Here is an 18,481-nt window from a genome sequence, read left to right on the forward strand (position 1 = left end):
CCTTATCTCCCCTCCCAAAAGGGGTTTTCCCAACTGATTTACCTTAAAGCAAGAACCATCTCCCCTTCCTTGGGTCCTTGTTGCCCTGTGCCAGGCCAGTGGGCTGTTAGTAGCTTTCCCTGGTGGCTTCCCCCTGGGGTGAAAAGTGCTGGAGTGCTTTCCATTTCAACGTAACTGGCTCTGTGTCTTTGGTTTCATTTCCATAACAAAACATCTGTTTCTCTGAGAGAAATCATCATGTTCTCTAAGGCAGGTCGCATTGCCTGGCCTGGCCATCGTGTGGGAGACGGAGCCAAGAGCCCCCCAGCAGTGACTGTGTCACAGGAGCAGCGAGAGCACCCAGTGCCTGGGGCTGGTCACAGGGCAAAAAGCCCTTGGTCTTCCTCAGGTAAACTGGACTTTGTTACACCTCTTATACCTGACCATTTACACTGAAATGAGAGATCTCTGGAATGTGCAGCTTTCAGCACTAGAAATGTTTCTTATTGAGTCTGTCACTATCATCAGACAGGTAAAACCCTTTTTTTTTTTTGATAGATGATTTCAGAGTTAGCATTGTTCAGTTGGGCTTATCTTCTGGCCTGCAAATAGTGTAACAACTGTGCAAATGAATGAATCATGAATTATTCATCCACCTTGGCTTCCCTGAAGCAAGTGTAGAGGCATTGCTCTCAGTGATGTGTGTGTGGATGAACCAGGTGTGGGTGGGCCCTGCCACAGGCCCTGAATGCAGCTCTGTGGCTTCAGAGCTTCCCTGGCTCCAATGGCATCACAGCTGTTTTTGTAACACAACACTAACAAGTCCCACCAGGCCTTTGATGGCTCTGCACTGGATCACCTCAGCTTTTGGTGTACCACAGTGCTGAACAGGAGTAGTAGAGAAGGTGCTCTAGAAGGCAGGGGCAGAGTGGTTCTGAATAAGATCTGTGTCCAACATCAAGCTATACACATTTGTCAGGAGGAAGGTGGTATTTTTTATGTTATTCTGTATATTGTCTTAAAAGACCTGCCATCACTGAAAAACCAATATCCTGTATTGATATATAAAAATATATTGGAATATGTTGATATAAAAATAGGAATATATTGGTATTTGCTACAAAATACATCCTTTTGTATTCCTCAAAACATTGATTCTGAGGATGACTTTATGGATCAGATCCTAAAGTAGCAAAAGGGCTATTTGTGACTTCTGGAGATAAAAATTCCACAGCTGCATTACTGGGATTCCTCTGTTCTTCAGTCCTTTCATTTGAGAGCAGGGAAAATATGGAGAAGGAAATAGTCATGAATCAGCCTGATTACAATTTTGAAAACCTGGTCCAAAATCACAGGGGAAGAAGCTTAGAGTATGATGGGGTTTTGAAATATTCATGTGAATTCCCTATCTGCTTAATGATGCACTTTTTTTTTTCTTTTTTAGATTCTCATGAAAAAGCTTAAGAAGAACTATTCAGCTATGCAGTATCCTAGACCATGACTGTCAGCTGTTAATTGCTGGCTTCTGGAAAATCAAAGTGTTAGACTCACCACTTAGCTTTGTTGCTCTGGAATACAGTCCAAAAGAATGCTGAACAACCACAAAGGAAGACAAACTCCCTGCCACCAAGGGTTTGTCATTTAAAGATATTACAATCCCCTCCTTGACATGGTGTCATAGTTCCCTGTTCTCTGTAGTTCTGTTGCGGTGGTTCCCTCTTTTCACTATGGTGTGTTCCTTAACTCTTGATGTGGAGCATAAGCCCTACTTGCATGGCTTCTGTGGACTACTATAGCATTCACTTTGAGTGAAAAATACAGCACATTTTGTCAACTTGAGGGTTGTGGAAGTGATCTTCGCAGCTAGATGGCAACAAAAGAATTCCATTAGACTCCCTTCAATAAGAAGTGAGAAATGCATCGTTGTGGGAGCATTAGAAGCAGCTGCCTGACTCTAATGTCAGTGACAGTCTCCATCAATTTAAATGTTTGCAATAGCCATAATTAAACACTTAGTAACTGGCACTGAATTAAAACAGAAAAACATTACATAGTCGTACTGCTGTGCAGATTTGAATTCTGATTTATATCCTCCTTGGCTTTGTGCCTGGATAAGGCTTGTGATATAATGGCTGATTTACACAGTATAGAAATTGTCATAGCGGACAAATTATCTTCTAAGCAAGCAACAGAATTTTGACTTTCTGGAAGCAGATCCCCAAAGAGATCAAACAATGTTATGTTCTCCTTCCACTGTTTAAAGACTGAAGAGATTTACATCTGCAACTAGAGGGATGGACTGCCTAGGTCACTGAACCTAAACCCTGGCTCCTGGAGGCTATCACATCTTCTAAACCTTCTAACCAGTTTTTCCCTCATCCTCTAAAACCAGTGTTAAAACTGGTGATCCCCTTACACACAGTCCCTGTCATGTAAAAAGACATGTTAGAACCTTGGGCTGATCATGCCTTATGTAAAGATGCACATGTAAACAAACGTTCCTTGGGGTTTGCCCCCATTTTTATCTTTTTGGAAGATGAGTGTAGCCAACCATGGCATAGTATACAATAACACAAATACAGGTCTCAGTATTCTTAGCCAGATATTTGTTATTCTGCTGTAGAATCTCTGATGATAAGGTTTCAGTTTCTGAAAGCTTTTGATTATAGCAGAAAAAATCATTATAATTATTCATTATCTCATTATAAAATAATTTAAAAAATAAAATTATGTTATAAAGAAATACCCCAATTTTTCTGTTTTGCCTGGTAAGATCCACATTTTTCTAATCACACTGTAAAGGTGAAATAAAGGATAAAACTCAACCTTGTAGTAAGTAGGTACACTGGGAGATTTCCAGCAGGCCTGAATTGGTTCCAAGTGTATTTTATTTTAGATCAGAACGCAATATATAGGTTGTGGTTCCACTTCTTGCTGCGACACAGACAGCCCTTTTGTGAGCTGCTTCTCTGGCCATGAAGCCACGTTGAAGGAGTTTGAACTGTCTTTCCCGAATCTCTTCCAGCTCTTTCCAATGGTTCCATTGCACAGAATCCTGCAGGAAAGACACACGTGATCAGACTGCAGATGATACAGCGGTCTCCTCTTTAAAGGATGCACTGAACTTCTATCTGACAATCCTGCTGGCTGACAACACGATTTGTTTTCTAACATGATTGGGAAACTTGCCAACATCAAAGTAGGCATGAGGAATAGAAAAGGTAATCTGAGTGGCTTGCCCAGTTTAAGATGACTTAAACACGGCTGCAACACTCCACAAAACCGTGGGATGATGAACTGGAACACAGCTTGGGTGAGAGAGGGGGTAATCCCAATTTGGTGTGATGGGATGTGTGTGATGGGAAGTTGGGGAAGACAGGAGTTAGAGACGGGTAAGATGCTGTCGTGATGGGATGAGTGACTGTGACAGTGGGAGTGGGAGGGCAGGTGCAGTGCAGATGAGCCCTGCTCTGTGATGGCTCCATGTGTGACAAGAAGGTGAGGTCAAGGCCATGGCTGGAGGAACTGCCCGTGCAGGAAGGAGGGTGTTGCTACTGCCAGCCATGCATGGCACCATCTGCCTCTGCCCCCCTTGCCAGTGCTGGCAGTTGAGCAAAGGTCTGTGAACAGCAGGTCCACTGCAGAGCTTTTCTCCTTATGTAATCACCAGACCTTGCTTGGCATGATGCTGGGTTTCTGGGGGGTGATCTTTAAGAGTCCTGCTTGCTTTTTACGCTCCATTTTTTTTTCTACAATCTTCTTCTGCAGGTTTAAAATGCGTTCATCTTTCACAGGCCTTTCACCAGACTGGGACTTTCTTTTCTTTTCTTCTTGCCTGCAAAATCAAAAAGAAGAAATGAGAAGGCAAAATAACATCATCCCACAGAATAAATCTATCTGAGCATATATTACCTTGATAATAATGAATTTTCTCTTGCTTCTGGGAACCAGCTAGACTCAAAACAGATTTAAATCATATAACTTGCATGTGGTATTCTCAACTTGCCTCTTGTTGTTTACAGCATAGCATTACTAAACCATATAGAATAATTTTTTCCCACAGGATGCCTTGATGACAATATTTGAAGTATTTCAAGCCTGGCATGATATTCTTTAGGAAAAAACATGTGCAAAACCTGGGATAATACTGCAGCTCTTTGCTTGTGAGAAGAATAGAATTTTCCTTACATTGATCACTAATATTCATCTTGATTGCTGTATTCCTAGGCAAATGAAAGATATTCTTTTCTCTGTAATCCCAATGCCCAGATAGAGAGTCTATGGGATGGTGATGTATTAATTAAGGTTAGTTACTCTAGATGAGCATAAATTGATAGCAGCATGTGCAGCATAAAAGTAAGGCATAAGAGAGATGTCATTGCATAGTCTTCTCTTTTATCCCCCTTCTATTGTAGCCACTTTTCTGTCCTTTTATCTGGTTTTGCTTACTTTCACCCAACTGACACAATTTACTCAAGAACTTCATGCAGGTTACACAGTGACTCACTCAACATCCAACTTTCTCTTTTACTCAGCATTGCACTTGAATTTGGCTTAGTATGATCAAACCTCGGAGTTAATATTATGTCATGATCAGCTGTGATTCTCTGGCCAAATTCAGAGCTAAAGGAAGTGTCAGACCTTCCAAAGAATGCACATAATTATGTAATGTATAACCAGGTTAGATCTGGTGCAGCTGGCAAGGATAGTTTTGTAAAAGGTCTTTTTATATTGCAGTGGTGCAACATTACAATTGCTTTTATTGGAAACCAGATAAAGACACCACATGACCAAGAGCAGAGAGCACCAGGGCATTGTCCAGCTGATTCTGTAACTGTTATTCTGCCCATACCAGGACTAGTTTCACAGACAGGCTGCCTGTTGGAAAGAAATGTTTTACAACTCAACTCTACCCTTATATCTTGGTCTTACATCAGGTGTCTTGAGTATAAGACACACTCTCCTCAAGAAGCTGGCAGATGGGGAAGAAGGAATAAGTTTCTTCTGATGCTAAAATCCACCAATTTGCCTTAAAAAAATGTTTGTATCAAGACTGCAGGGATGCAAACACTTGGTTCATCTTAGGAGAGACAGCTTTTGCCTGCCTGTTAGCTTCATCTTTGCTAACAGAAAACTCTCTGTGACAGCAGATTTTCTCCAGAGCAGCCCTTCTGGACTAGAGGTCCCAAAATCCTCACAGAGTGGATGAAGGAGAGGTATGACCTCTGTTACACTCTAAAATATGACTGAACTCTTAACTAAGGGGCACAGTTTGGCTTGGCTTCCCATCTCCAGTTGCTTTCCTGAAGACACTTCCCGAACCTCTCTGCTTTTTGTGCCATGCTGTGTGGTTAGGATAACACTTCCTTATCCTCCTCAATACTGTGATATACTCTGCTACACTGAGATTAATTTTTAAAACTGTTCTGTAAATCTGAAAATTATGTACTATCACTTAATCTGAGAACATGGTTTATTTCTATTTGCACTGTATCAAGCCATTGCATTCCAAAGGATACAGGAGAATATTACAGTAAGGTTTTATGTAAATACTTGATGCTTAAAACTTGTCAGTGGGAATAAAGAACAAAACCTTTCCTTACATGCAAATCCAGATTCTTGTAAATACAATTAAAGGAAATACAGCAAGAGGTTTAAAATCATGAAGCAGCAGCAGCAGCTGCTTCTGTATTAACGTTGTAAATAGTTGCTTATCCCCAGAGTAATATTCAGCCCTCTCCTACAGGAAGTCACGTGCCAGTCATGTACACTGTTCTAAATAGCTGCCAGTCTCAGAGATTTTCAGATGCCACACTGTATCATAACAGAAACTCCAAGACGGCAAGGAATGAAAAAGGAAATTTTAAAACTCTGTTTTTCTGTGATGGTCAGTTGAGAACTTTCAGGACTTTTTCAAGACAGAAAAACCTCTTGTGATCTTGGTCACCTCGTATCACATATTTCCTAAGGAAATAAGGTAACAGCCAGTCAGAAAGGCCTAATTCATAGCTAGAAAAATCCTCTTCAGATTCAATAGAAAATTATGTGAGAATTCATGAAAAATCTTAGCTATGTTTAAAAAATGGTGAATTTGAAGATTTGCACAGAGGATTCCTCCTAAAAACTACATTTTGCTCTTCATTTACATTTTCAAACTCCAGCTTTGCATCAAAAGTATAAAGAGATAGCAGTATGACAGCTCTTAACTGACTCAATACTTGTAGGAGATGGAGTAAAATGACCACTTGACCATTCTAGGGACCAAAATATCAATCTAAGCAGGTAGGACTGCATTTATAAGGCCACCTTGCAAAATGTAGTCTTGTGCAATAAACACATTTTTCTTTTTAAAAAGCAGGATTGCCTTATAGTGCAATAAGCATTTTTTTTATTTCCTGATACTCTCAGTGACTAAGGCTCCCTGTACTTCACAGTACCTTGCCTTTTTCTTGCACCATATAATTCTTAGTTACTGCAGTAAGTAAAGTGAATGTATCTACCTGTTAACAGTTCACTGTTAAGACAGTCTTTATTTTGAGATTTAAGAACACTACACTGTTCGACTGATTACTATTTTGTACTAATGTGATGGGTTTAAGCACTCAAAATCTGACTCCCTTCCAAAACAATCAACTTATTGAGCACCTAATTTTAAGTGGGGAAGTCATTGTTATTCATAACTGTTTTCTTCATTTGAAATAAAGATTATGAGGGTGTATAATCAAAGTTCATTCACTTAATCACAGAATGGCTGAGTTTGGAAGGCACCTCTGAGGGTCATGTTGTCCACCCACCCACCTGCTCAAGCAGAGCCCCCTTGATCTGGTTGCCCAGGACAGTGTCCATATGGCTTTTGAGCATCTCCAAGGATGGACACTCCACAGCCTCTGGACAATGTGTGCCAGTGCCGTTCCTCTTGTCCTTTCAATGGTCACCAGCAAGAAGAGTCTGGCTTTTGTCCTTTTTTACAGCCTCCCTTCACATGTTTATATTTCTGATCCATCATTGCTGATAAATCTCCTCCTTCTGTTTCAATGCTAGTGAAGAACTCATTACCAGCACCAGGAAATGAGAAACTAAATCTTACTTCCTTATTGCAAACTCAATACAAAACTCTTTTATGAAGTATTTCTTAAATTTGTGAAATCAATTAAATCACAAATATTGTGAAGCACCAAATTAAAGTCCTTTAAACGGCTAATTATTCAGCTTGCTTATTTTCATTATTCTAGGCTATGTTTTTTAAGATCTGAAGCAACAGCCACACACAGCCATAGCATGGCACATGTTACCCTGTTACATGTTTACCCCTCCATGTCCTGTTTGCCCCTTCCCTCAGTTCTGTGCTGCATCACAGGGTTGTGCTGTCACAGTGTCTTACAGATTTTGGAGGATGGGCCTCTGTTCTCCACCCCTCACCCAGAAAGCCTTTGAACCTCTAAATCTGACCTGGACACTCCAGGGAACACCTGCTTTAGGAAGTTTGTTCTACCTGGATAGGACTGTCACAACTGTTCATCCATAACCCTCCCTTCTGCTTGTCCTCTTTTTCTCTCTGTTTCTGTTTCTCTTTCTCTTTGTCTCTCCTCCTGTGGTTCCCCTCACACTGTGTCCATCCTTCCCCAGTTCAGGCCAAGGGAAGTGTTACACTGGTGTATGGTCAGTGCCCCTTGTCAAAGAGGGGTTTGAGCACTGGCAGTGGCAGGGAGAGAAAGGAGTGCTTTGCCATCTTGGCAGACACACCATCATTTGTAATCTAGTGCTGAGCCCCCGTTGTGCTACACCATCACCACAGTGTGAGATGGAGGTGTGGTGAACCTGTGAGTTGGAAGTCACTGAAGTACCTGAAGTACACTGGCACATAACTTGAGCACGTTACTGTGTATTCAAACACATATAAATCTGCTCAGGTTTGAAAGCTCAGAACTCAAATGTTCATCCACTTCAGATGCCAGTGCTGATTTTCAAACTGTGAAATCCTAGCAGCTGAAGGGACATCCTGCATACACACTGCACTCATTCTTAAGTGTTCTACAAGCACTCACAAAGCCACTGCTGTGATGGATGCTACAGCTTGCAGTCTATTAAAGGCTGATGTCTCTAATTTTTCATGTTCCATTTCCTGTTTTGTTTAATATAGCTCATTATACGCTTGCTCAATGTGCATCTTTTGTGTTGATATATGTCTGTTTGTCAATGATATTGAAAAGAACCTGCTTGATAGGGACCTGATTAAACTGCAGCTGACACTAAAGCACATTTGTTTAGCAAAGTTTAGCTGCCATACTTTAGCTGATTAGCAGTAGCCTTTAACATCATGCAATTTAAGATATAACACAGTTTTATATTGATGCATAAGGCTGACTTATGCGGACCATTGGTAACATTTGCTATTCAATCCCTATAATAATGAATTAATTCTCTGAACATAAAAATTTGCTTTTTACATCTCCTGTGCAGCATATCAAGAATACAACCCAAAGAATTAATCCCTTACACTGATTTGATAGATATTTCAGGATTCAAGATCTGTAAATAAGGTTTAATACACATAGTCTATAGTTTCTATAGAGAGAAATAAAAACTGTACTGAAGTGTCCAGCATTTGTAAATGCTATGGCCAGCATGCCATGTATTAGCAGAAATAACACCAGAGATTTAGATTCTAGATGGAAATGCATGAAATACACTCCCAAAGAACATTTTTGGAACACTCTGATGATGCATTTTATAGGACGTGCTTCCAAGTTACATACACAGATTGCCTGGGAGCCATGAAAGGAAAATGTCTTATAACATCTATAATGGAACATTATATTTTCTTTATTTGAAGAGCAAACAAGGCACCATTAAAATTATTGTATTGTTTATCATAAGTCTGATGAGAAGCTTGCAAATTTCATTTGGATCCTACTATCTTTGGCATGCTGGTCTGTTCTAAAAAACACTTGAAATGACAGGACAAAAAAGTGAATCAAAGTTAGCTTCTCATTCAAGCATAGCTTATTTCAGGATCAGAAAAGCTTTAGGTCTGAAACAAGCCAAAGAATTTAAAGAACCCAGTCCTATACAAAATTCACAGGCTGCACATCTAGCAGAACAGATGATTCTCTAAGCAGTTACTAGTGAAACAGGTTTCACATAGTACACAAGTTCTTACTGTCTAGTTTGTGTCTCTGGTGGAAAGTGGTGGCTTGAGTTGCTCCCACAGGCTTTCACAATACTGAATGCTTAGCAATGAGAGCACCTTTCCAGATCCAACTACATTTCAAGTTCTTAAAGCTTAAAATCTTTTATTGATACATGCCATGGAGGGTCACTGGTCTGTGCAGTTAACCCACTGCAGCTGCAGTTACTGATTCATTAAACTATCTTCTTAAGGGCTAACGTAAGTTAGTACAAAGATCCCAGTCTTTGGAGATTAACTATCAGCAAAAAACCAAATTAGAGCTGATACTAATGAAAACTAGTTAAAGGAATACATCAATACTGCTTCCTGTAATTGAGATTTAGAACTGGGAGATAAATCACTAGCATGAATTGAACTCTAAGAAGCCACCTTTGGCAATAAACATGAATCTAAGACATGTCTAAAGACATGTGTTTGAAGCCTGATAGAATAAGTCTTCAGAATGTCAGCCTGAACATCAGTTTGCAAAATAAATATAGCAAGACAAGGACAAACCTCTCAAAGCCATGGAACGGGAAAGATGAAAAACAACTCACAAGAAAACTGTGGCAAATATTCAAGATGCAGTTAAAATGGCATAACAGGTGTGTGCCCTATTTTATTCTTTAACCCAGGTTCAGCTTTATTTGTAAATAGCTTTAACTTAGATTGTAAACCCTTTTAGGAAGGGACCTGTCTCCTGCATATGTGAAGCAAATGTGTTTGTTACGGATCCTTTATGACAATGAACAATAAATATAATAATTAATAATATCCAAGGAAAGAGCTACAACCCTAATATTAGTTTAGATGAAAATGAGAAACCACTTTAAGTGGCAAGCTGCAATGATTCTAATAACATCAAATTAATTCTGATTAGCTGAAAAGGAACAGAAGAAAGGCAAAACTTTCTAAATAGATATTATTAGCTCTGAACCCTGGGGCAATACTCTCAGCACTAGCCTATGGAGTGTCTTCAACCATGAATGATGAAAAACATTTGTTAGATCTGATGCAAATTATTTTGAAGAATAAAAAGGAAACCCTGGCCCCAGTGTAATCCTTGACAAAAGTCATACTGATTTACAAAAGGGCAGTATTTTGCTCTCTGCTTGTTCTCCTCCTCAAGGGGCTGCAAAATACTAACAAAGTTGCAATGTCTTAAATGTCACATGCTGTTTTATACTGACTTTAAAGCAGCTGCTCGTCCAAGTTCTGCTCTGAATTGGGAAATCTGGTCCAGTTTTTCTAGAAGAAGTTGTTCTTTAGCTTGTTTTTCATGAATTATCTGGTCTCTCTTCTCTTCCTCTGCTGCCTTCTGTGCTTCTTTGAGTAGAGCGAGGCGTTCTCGTAGTTCCACTATTGACATTTCACCAAATAAACCATGGCCACCAGTCTGGGGAACATGAAATATTGGTTTAAATAACAATGTAAATACCAAGGGGAGAGTAAATTAGTAAAACCAGAATATTTTGATTGTGTTCCAATTCATGCTGAATGTATTCTGACTTCCAGAAATACAGGGATGGCCCTAAAGTAACTGGTATTTAAAAGCTATTTTTAAAATATAGAGCTGATCTCTCATATGTGTGATCATGAAATATTTAAAGAAAAAGCATCGAAATATACATATTAATCATAAATACAATTTATTTGCTCTCAAAAAAAATTCTACTTGACTTTTAGTTTTAATTAGACTTCTGATTTTTTAAAATGTGTAAAACCAGAACAGACTTTAAACTAAAAAATGCACATTTTTTGTATTTATCTATTTCCAATGTATGGATTTGATCTGTGAGGGCATCTACTATTTTTATCTGAAAAAACCCTAGGACTAAACAATTCTTTGTACCCAGGAAATTCAGATCTTAATGCCTAAAGTTAAAATATTCAAACCTGAATGTTTAATGAAGGCTTTTTAATATCCACTTTGCAATCAGTGAGGATAGGTCTGATTCTGAGATGTAATGAGAGACTTCTGCACCTCAGTTAGCACATGAAGACAGGTCATTTCTAAACAGCTTTGAGAACTCTTGAATTGTTTGACCCTCACTCATATATACTCTCCCTTTTTCCAAGTCCACCATTAAACCATGTGCCAAAGTGCCACTTCCCACATCTGTACATCACTCCAGGGATGGTGACTCAAACACCTCTTCCAGCGCTTGACAGCTCTCTCCATGAAGAAATTTTTCCCAATATCCAATAAAACCTCCCCTGGTGCAACTTGAGGCCCTTTCCTCTTGTCCTGTCACTTCTTACTTGAGAGAAAAGACCAACACCCACCTTGCTTCAACCTCCTTTCACCTGCATATATGGAAAACTTGCATAAGCTCACACAACTGCTGAGCTCCTGTGTAGCTTTCTTTGCAAAATGGAATCCATTTCAGCACAACTAATATTCTTTGGTCTATCTTGACACAGTTTTGGTGCACACCTTTGGTGTGTATCTTGTACCATGGCATGTTAAAAAAAGCCCTTGTATTGGACACCGCGTTGCTGACAGAAAAGCAGGCACCTTTCTGCTTGTGAGCTTTTTGGAAAACTGAAATGAAGGGGAAGGAAAAAAAAACAGGAAAAGAGAAGGATGCTCTGTCATAGACAGATACTCAGTTGTTTGGTTTGCTTCAAAAATTGACTGGAATTCAGTCTCTCTTTGGTCTGGGATGCCACCTAAGCAGTCTAGTCAGGTACTTGTCCTCCAGTGATCATTCTCTGGCTCTTCTAAGCAGTGGTCCATGAAACAGATGGAAAGCCAAGAAGGATGAAGAAGACACTAAGGAGAGTGGGGGATAAGTGACCAGGGGCAATAAAGCCAGAAAATGAAATATGACAAGTAACCAAGCTTGGCTTTCTGCCAGGATTTCCAAGAGTCTGTCCTGCAGTTTTGATCCCTATAGCTTCTTTTCCTAAAGCTCCAAAAGTTGAGTTAGTAAGAAGGGATCATCACCGTTTTTTCACCAAGAGCCCGGTTCTTCAATTTTGGTTTAGTGGTTTCTGCTTCCATGCTCCACATCTACCAGATATGACCTAAACAATGGTCACCAGTAGCATCAGTAGACAGTGAATAAAAGACTTCAGCATTACACAATCCTTATCTTTGACAAACAGTACTACCATAGGTAAATGAAGCAGTAAATGGTAATTTATCATTGGTGGTGAATGGAAATAAATCCAGTTTGTGGCTGGTCACAAGTGGTGCCCCTCAGGGCTGAGCATTGGGGTTGGTCCTGTTTAACATCTTTATTGATGATTTGGATGAGGGGACTGAGCACACCCTCAGTCAGTTTGCAGATGACAACAAGTGGGGTGGGAGTGTTGATCTGCTGGAGGGCAGGAAGGCTCTGCAGATGGATCTGGACAGGCTGCATCAATGGGCTGAGGCCAATGGTTAGAAATTCAACAAGGCCAAGTGCTGGCTCATACAACCCCAGGCAGCACTACAGGCTGGGAGAGGAAAGGTGTCTGGTGGGAAAGGACTGGGGGGTGCTGGTCAACAGCAGCTGAGCATGAGCTACTGTGTCCCCAGGTGGCCAAGAAGGCCAGTGGAGTCCTGGCCTGAATGATAGTGTGTCCAGCAAGTCCAGAGCAGTGACTGTTCCCCTGTGCTCAGCACTAGTGAGGCCACACCTTGAGTGCTGTGTCCAGTTCTGGGCCCCTCATTTCAAAGGGGACATTGAGGTGCTGGAGAGAGTCCAGAGAAGGGCAATGGAACTGGGGAAGGGTCAGGAGCCTTATGAAGAGTGACTGAGGGAGCTGGGGGTGCTCAGCCTGCAGAAAAGGATGTTTGGGGGGACCTCACTGCTCTCTTACAACTCCCTGACAGGAGGTTGTAGTGAGGTGGGGGGTTGGTCTCTTCTGGCATGTCTGAAGTGAAAGGATGAGAAAAAATGACTTTAAGACATTCAAATTAGATATTAGAAAAATGCTTTTCACTGAAAGAGTATTTAGGTATTGAATAAGTTGCTCAGGGAGATGGTGGAGCTACTGTCTCTGAAAGTGTTCGAGGATGTGGTGCTTGGGGCTGATTATGATGGTTCTGGGTTGACAGTTGGACTGGATGATCTTGAAGGTTTCTTTCAACCCTGATGATTCTGTGATCTCCTTCTCAGATTTCACTTTAGAGTGAATTTGCAAACAGCAAGTGCCATAATACTTTGCCTCTATGACTGTTGAGTTGTATCCATAGGAAATGAAAGGGAAATGTTTTGCAACAGGGTTTGTATGTCAGTGGTAATGTTTGAGCATGATAAGCAGACACCAAGAATGTCAAGGAAGGAGAATTTCCTACAGGCATAGAATGGTAGAAGCTGAATATTTTGAATGTCTGCATTTCAAAAATACTCATTGAGGTCACTGAAGTGGTTCCTAAAATAAGAATAGCTGTATACTCATGCAGTAGATACTGCTGGTGTTCAAGCAGCTTAAGTGTCATCAAGGGGAGAACTGGCACTTTAAACATTATGAGAATGAATGAGAATTTTACGAACAAATACTTAATTTCACTAAGCCTAAAAAAAGTTTTTTGTAGAAAGAAATAAAAACAAGGCAAGCTACCAACAAAAGTGTGCTAATTCACTACAGTGCTATTGCAATAGTCAGTATAAGGGAACTGTGAAGTTGTGATATAGAATCATTTGAGTTGGAACTTCTCTGAACAACCTGTGCCAGTGTTTCATCACACTTAATTAAAAAAATTTATGCCTTTTGCCCAATGTAAGTCTTTCAGTTTCTAACCATTTCCTCCTGTCCTGTAACTACAGGCCTTGGTAAAACATCTTCCCTTTAAGTGCCTTTATATCCTGAAAGGCTGCAGTATGGCCTCCCCAGAGCCTTCTCACCTTCAGGCTGAACAACCCCAGCTCTCCACCCGTTCTTCATAGCAGAGGTACTCCAGCTCTCTGATCATTTTTGTGTCCCTCCTCTGGGCCCACTTTAACAGGTCCATGTTGTTCTTGTACTGAGGACCCCAGAGATGGACCCAGCGCTCCAGGTGGGTCTCACAAGAGCAGCGAGAGGGACAGAATCCCCTTCCTCGACCTTCTGGTCACGCTGCTTTGGATGCAGCCCAGGATATGATTGACTTTCTGGGCTGGTAGTGCACATTGACAGGCCATATTGAATTTTTTCATCTAGCAATGTCCTCAAGACCTTCTCCACAGGGTTGCTCTCAAGCAATTAATCCCCCAGCCCCTATTGATGCAGATGGAGGTTGGTCTGACCCACGTGCAGCACCTTGTTGTACTTGGTCTTGTTGACCTGCATGAGGTTCACACCGACCTGCTCCTCTACCCTTTCAAGATCTGTTTCTTGGACAGTATCAATTGCACCACCCAACTTGGTGTCATCGGAAAACTTGCTGAGGGTGCACTTAATCCCACTATCTGTGTCATTAGGGAAGATATTAAATAGCATTGATCCCAGTATGGACCCTTGAGGGACACCACTCCTTCCTGGTTTTCAATAAACCATTGACTGTAACTGTGGATGTGGCCAACCAGCCAGTTCCTTATCCATCTAACAATCCATCCATACCATTGAAGTCCATTCCTTCATACTTGCAATATAACCTACTGTATGGCCACTCTGTTTTCAGCAACCTTATACTTTAGTAACTTGATTTTGGAGTGAATCTTGACTTGAAACCTGCTGTGTTTTTCTGCTTTTTCTTTTGAGATGAGATGGATGGGAAAATATCTTTAAAACCATATTCTGTACAAACAGTATTTCAGTGGAAGCTCTATGTGAGGAGTGAACAGCCACTGTAAGAGGCAATGAAATGAACTAGGTTCAAAAATAAGAAAGTACTGACATTCCAGTCACCATCATTTTCCTGAATGAGCCCCTGCACCATTTTACAGTTCTGACAGAGAAAGTAATGACATCTCCACATCTGACTACATCAAACCATTACATCTTTGCAGACAACATTTTGTGACTGAGTCATCAGGGTAACAAATGAGATCACACAAAGGCTCCATTTAGGGATAATAGAATGTCCAAATCTACCTGAAGCAGTAAAAGACCTATAGGTTGGAATACCTTTTGGCATTTACCATATCTGTGGTGTACAATAATCCTTTGTACTCCTCACTTTTCCCCCCCACTTCTTCCATTGTGGTTCAGTAATATTTCTCCACAAATGGGTGGAGTCTGGGTTTGAACAAAGAGAATTGCCTTCTTTGTCTGGAAAAGAAGTGGCTAAGTGATGGCAGCAGCCATAGAGGCAACAAAAGAGAGTAAAGGAGGATGGGACATCTGGAGAGCTGATTTTGTTCTTGTTCATTTCTTTCACACTTGACATTAAATGCATTCTAAAATCTGATAAATGAGATGGGGGTTTATTTAGTGTTTGCAAAGACAGGTGGCTTTGGAATCAAGTAGTGGCTCAGTTCTATTCGAAGGAGCAGGAGATAAAAGCTTCATGTTGACTGCTCCATCAGCCCCATGAGAGAAAGACTTATTCCTTCTATGTGATTTCTGCAGACTAGTCATGCATGGTTTTTATTGTCTTCATTTGAGTACTCATGAAAGAAAGGAAAGGAAAAACCCACTGAAACAAAAGGTTCTGTGATTTAAAACTGCAAGTGTCATTTTATACTGTTCTATGTTATTCTTCTTTCAGTGTAGATAAGAAAAATTGAAGAGTATTTTCAGCTAATCTTGTTCTGATTTAGTGGTGAGGTGTCAGATTTCTGGGTGCAGCCTAAGTCTGGGCATTATAAAGCCCAATCTCAGTCGTATCAGCTGTTGTGCATCTACTAAGTCCAAGAAGTTTGGGATACAGCTCCTGTAGCCTTAGACACACTCACACAAGTCATTTGCACAGTACATATGTAACAGCTCAGAAGGTTTTGAGTTCTCTTGGCAATGTCACATACCTGAATGCTGATAGTTCTGAAAGCAAAGGAAATTTAATTTGCTAATTACCATGGCTATCACCACTGCAATATGAACAACTATACATCAGTCCAAACCTTGTGTTCATTCAGTGTTTCCCCAGGATTGACAAATCTTTGGACTTGTGAAGATGGATAGAATGTCTTGTAATCACTTGCCAGTCTCTTTTTTAAGCTTTTGGGAAACCCAGATTCCATTGGCAAAATTCAAAGAAGGTTCAAGGTTTTCACTTACCATCAGAATATTTCTCTTGATAAAATTTTCGTTTCATAAACTTTGTGGAAGGTCCATTTCAGATCTAACTTTTGTGTCATAGGGTCATTTTGTGCTTAATGCATCCAAACTGCCATGTATCTGCATGCAGTACACATTCCTCTGAATTTAGATAAAAACAACAGTTTTTCATTTCAAGCTTACCTCTGTTAAGTCAACAAACTTGTGTCTGATGCCAGGTATAGATTCAATAGCTCGTATTTGCTGAATTATTTCAGATCTTTTCTTAGCCTTCTCCTCCTCTTTTTCTAAAGCTTGCCGAAGAAGTTCTCCACTTTCTTCACTAACTTGCTGAGCTGAAAGATAAGAATTAATCTCTGTTAGCTGGTTGTCTATTTTAACAAGTAGTCCATCTGGAGGAAAATTCATATGCATTTGTGAATAATGATAATAATACTGATCTGAAGGTACTTGAGGGAACAGTCTGGCATTGGTGGGAGGAATCATTAGAGAAACAAATGAGTGCTTCCCACCTCCCTGTCGATCCTTCTATTCAGCACATAAACATACTGTATACATATACAGACACTTTGAATTACTGCTTTGTAATTTCTGTTCTCATTTGTGCATACAGTTTCATTATTTAAAAAAAGGATATTATATGATAAAAAATATTCATAGTTTTTCAGGCCATGTATATCCTAGAAATCACTGAATTGCAAAGGCTGGCAGGCTTTGCTGGTCCATTTTGGCTAACACCCTCTGCCTGTCTCTACCCATATGGATACAGGTATGGAGATACCCAAGCAGAGAAAACTCTGCTCACCAAAATATGCCCAACTAGAGGCAGTCTGTTCATACAATAGATGTTAAACATGGTATTGCATTGAAACATGTGCAGCCACATCAGTGGAACAGCCTGGGCTTTATTAGCTAATGCATTAACTGAAGAACTTTCTCAAAGGATAATGGAGGATGAGTAACATTATTTCCCTTCATATTAATGACTAGTCTGTCTTGGAGGTGTTACATCCTTCTCCCTTGTGACACTGTACTTCTAAGAGATGGGTTTTCTTTAACTGTGTCTTCTTCTAGAAGATGGTCTTCTCTGTAGAAGACAATAATCTTGAGCCATGATTTTATCACAGCAGTTGCCAGGCAAAATGATATGAATCACAAGAAACTGAGATGCATAACTTGACTTGACAAAAAGTAGAGTCATTCACATGTGCCACTTTTAGGGGGGAGGAACACTGGTTGCAGAATATCAGTGCTGTATTTCTCCCATTTAAACAAAGTGTAATTCCATGACCAGTAGCTTAGAATTTCTGATCTATGCAGCTTATTCTTCACTTTTCTGGCAATATATAAATACCTATTTGCTGTTTGTATTCCTGGAGCTTTGTTTTTACTTGCTTTACATTCTTGTGTCCTTCCATGACCTGCTCTGCCAGCTCCTTCATTTCCTTCTGTTCCTGTAGACGTTTCTCTGCATGCTGGTGCATCAGCTCTGCTTTCTAAATTGCAAACAAAGAGGTGAATACAACTCCTGATGAGTGGTGATCTGAGTACCTCAAATCACTGAAACAGGGCAAGGACAACTGGATTCAAACTATTACATTGTCCACAAAAGTAGCAAAGGACATTGGCTGAGGACAAGAAAGAGACCCAGATTTAAGTTCCCTTCTCTGTTTTATTTACCTACAACTGCCTTCCATGTCATTTGTACTGCTATTTTTCATTATTCCCTCCTACATGTTTCTAAAAGCAGCCAAAAAGACGCATTTCTGGATGTGGTTATGAGATAGCAAGAAGTCTGCTACTCCAATATACAGCTGGTTTTGTGCCTGCAGGACCTTCTTGGGCCTAAGTCACAGCTCTGTACCATGGCCCACTTTTGGCTGCCATGCTCCTTTCTTTGTCAGAGGAAAGGAAAAAGCAGCAGGAAAAGGGATTTTCCCGGACTAGAGTCCTTGCTGCTCTTCCTGTTTTAGATGGAAGACCAGAGCTTAAGAAGCAGGAGGAAGGTCAGCACAGCAGCTGTTGCTGTTCAGTGTGTCTGGAGATCTGCATGTGGATGAAATGCCCTGCTGGCATCTGTTGACAGGCAAAGGGAGATACCTGGACCTGGTCAGCTTAGAGCAAGTCTTATTTGCACAGCCCCAAATCTATTCATATTGGGACCTTTCTGTTAACAAGTAAAGCACATAAGCCCTGAAA

General features: G+C 40.4%; 1 protein-coding gene across 2 annotated transcripts in view; it reads right to left on the reverse strand.

Annotated features, from left to right (window-relative positions):
* Positions 1-2,751: 2,751 nt before the first annotated feature.
* Positions 2,752-18,481, reverse strand: part of CFAP99 (cilia and flagella associated protein 99) — a 58,212-nt gene continuing 42,482 nt past the window's right edge. For both annotated transcript variants that reach the window (XM_071556938.1, XM_071556936.1), the window contains 5 exons: positions 17,637-17,778; positions 16,466-16,617; positions 10,339-10,544; positions 3,652-3,814; positions 2,752-3,034 (listed from right to left, as the gene is read on the reverse strand). In XM_071556938.1, the coding sequence (XP_071413039.1) occupies positions 2,867-3,034; positions 3,652-3,814; positions 10,339-10,544; positions 16,466-16,617; positions 17,637-17,778 (831 nt within the window). In that variant the 3' untranslated portion in view covers positions 2,752-2,866. The remainder of the gene's footprint in view (positions 3,035-3,651; positions 3,815-10,338; positions 10,545-16,465; positions 16,618-17,636; positions 17,779-18,481) is intronic.

Source organism: Pithys albifrons, chromosome 5 (genome assembly GCF_047495875.1).
Source record: "Pithys albifrons albifrons isolate INPA30051 chromosome 5, PitAlb_v1, whole genome shotgun sequence".
NCBI lineage: Eukaryota > Metazoa > Chordata > Aves > Passeriformes > Thamnophilidae > Pithys > Pithys albifrons.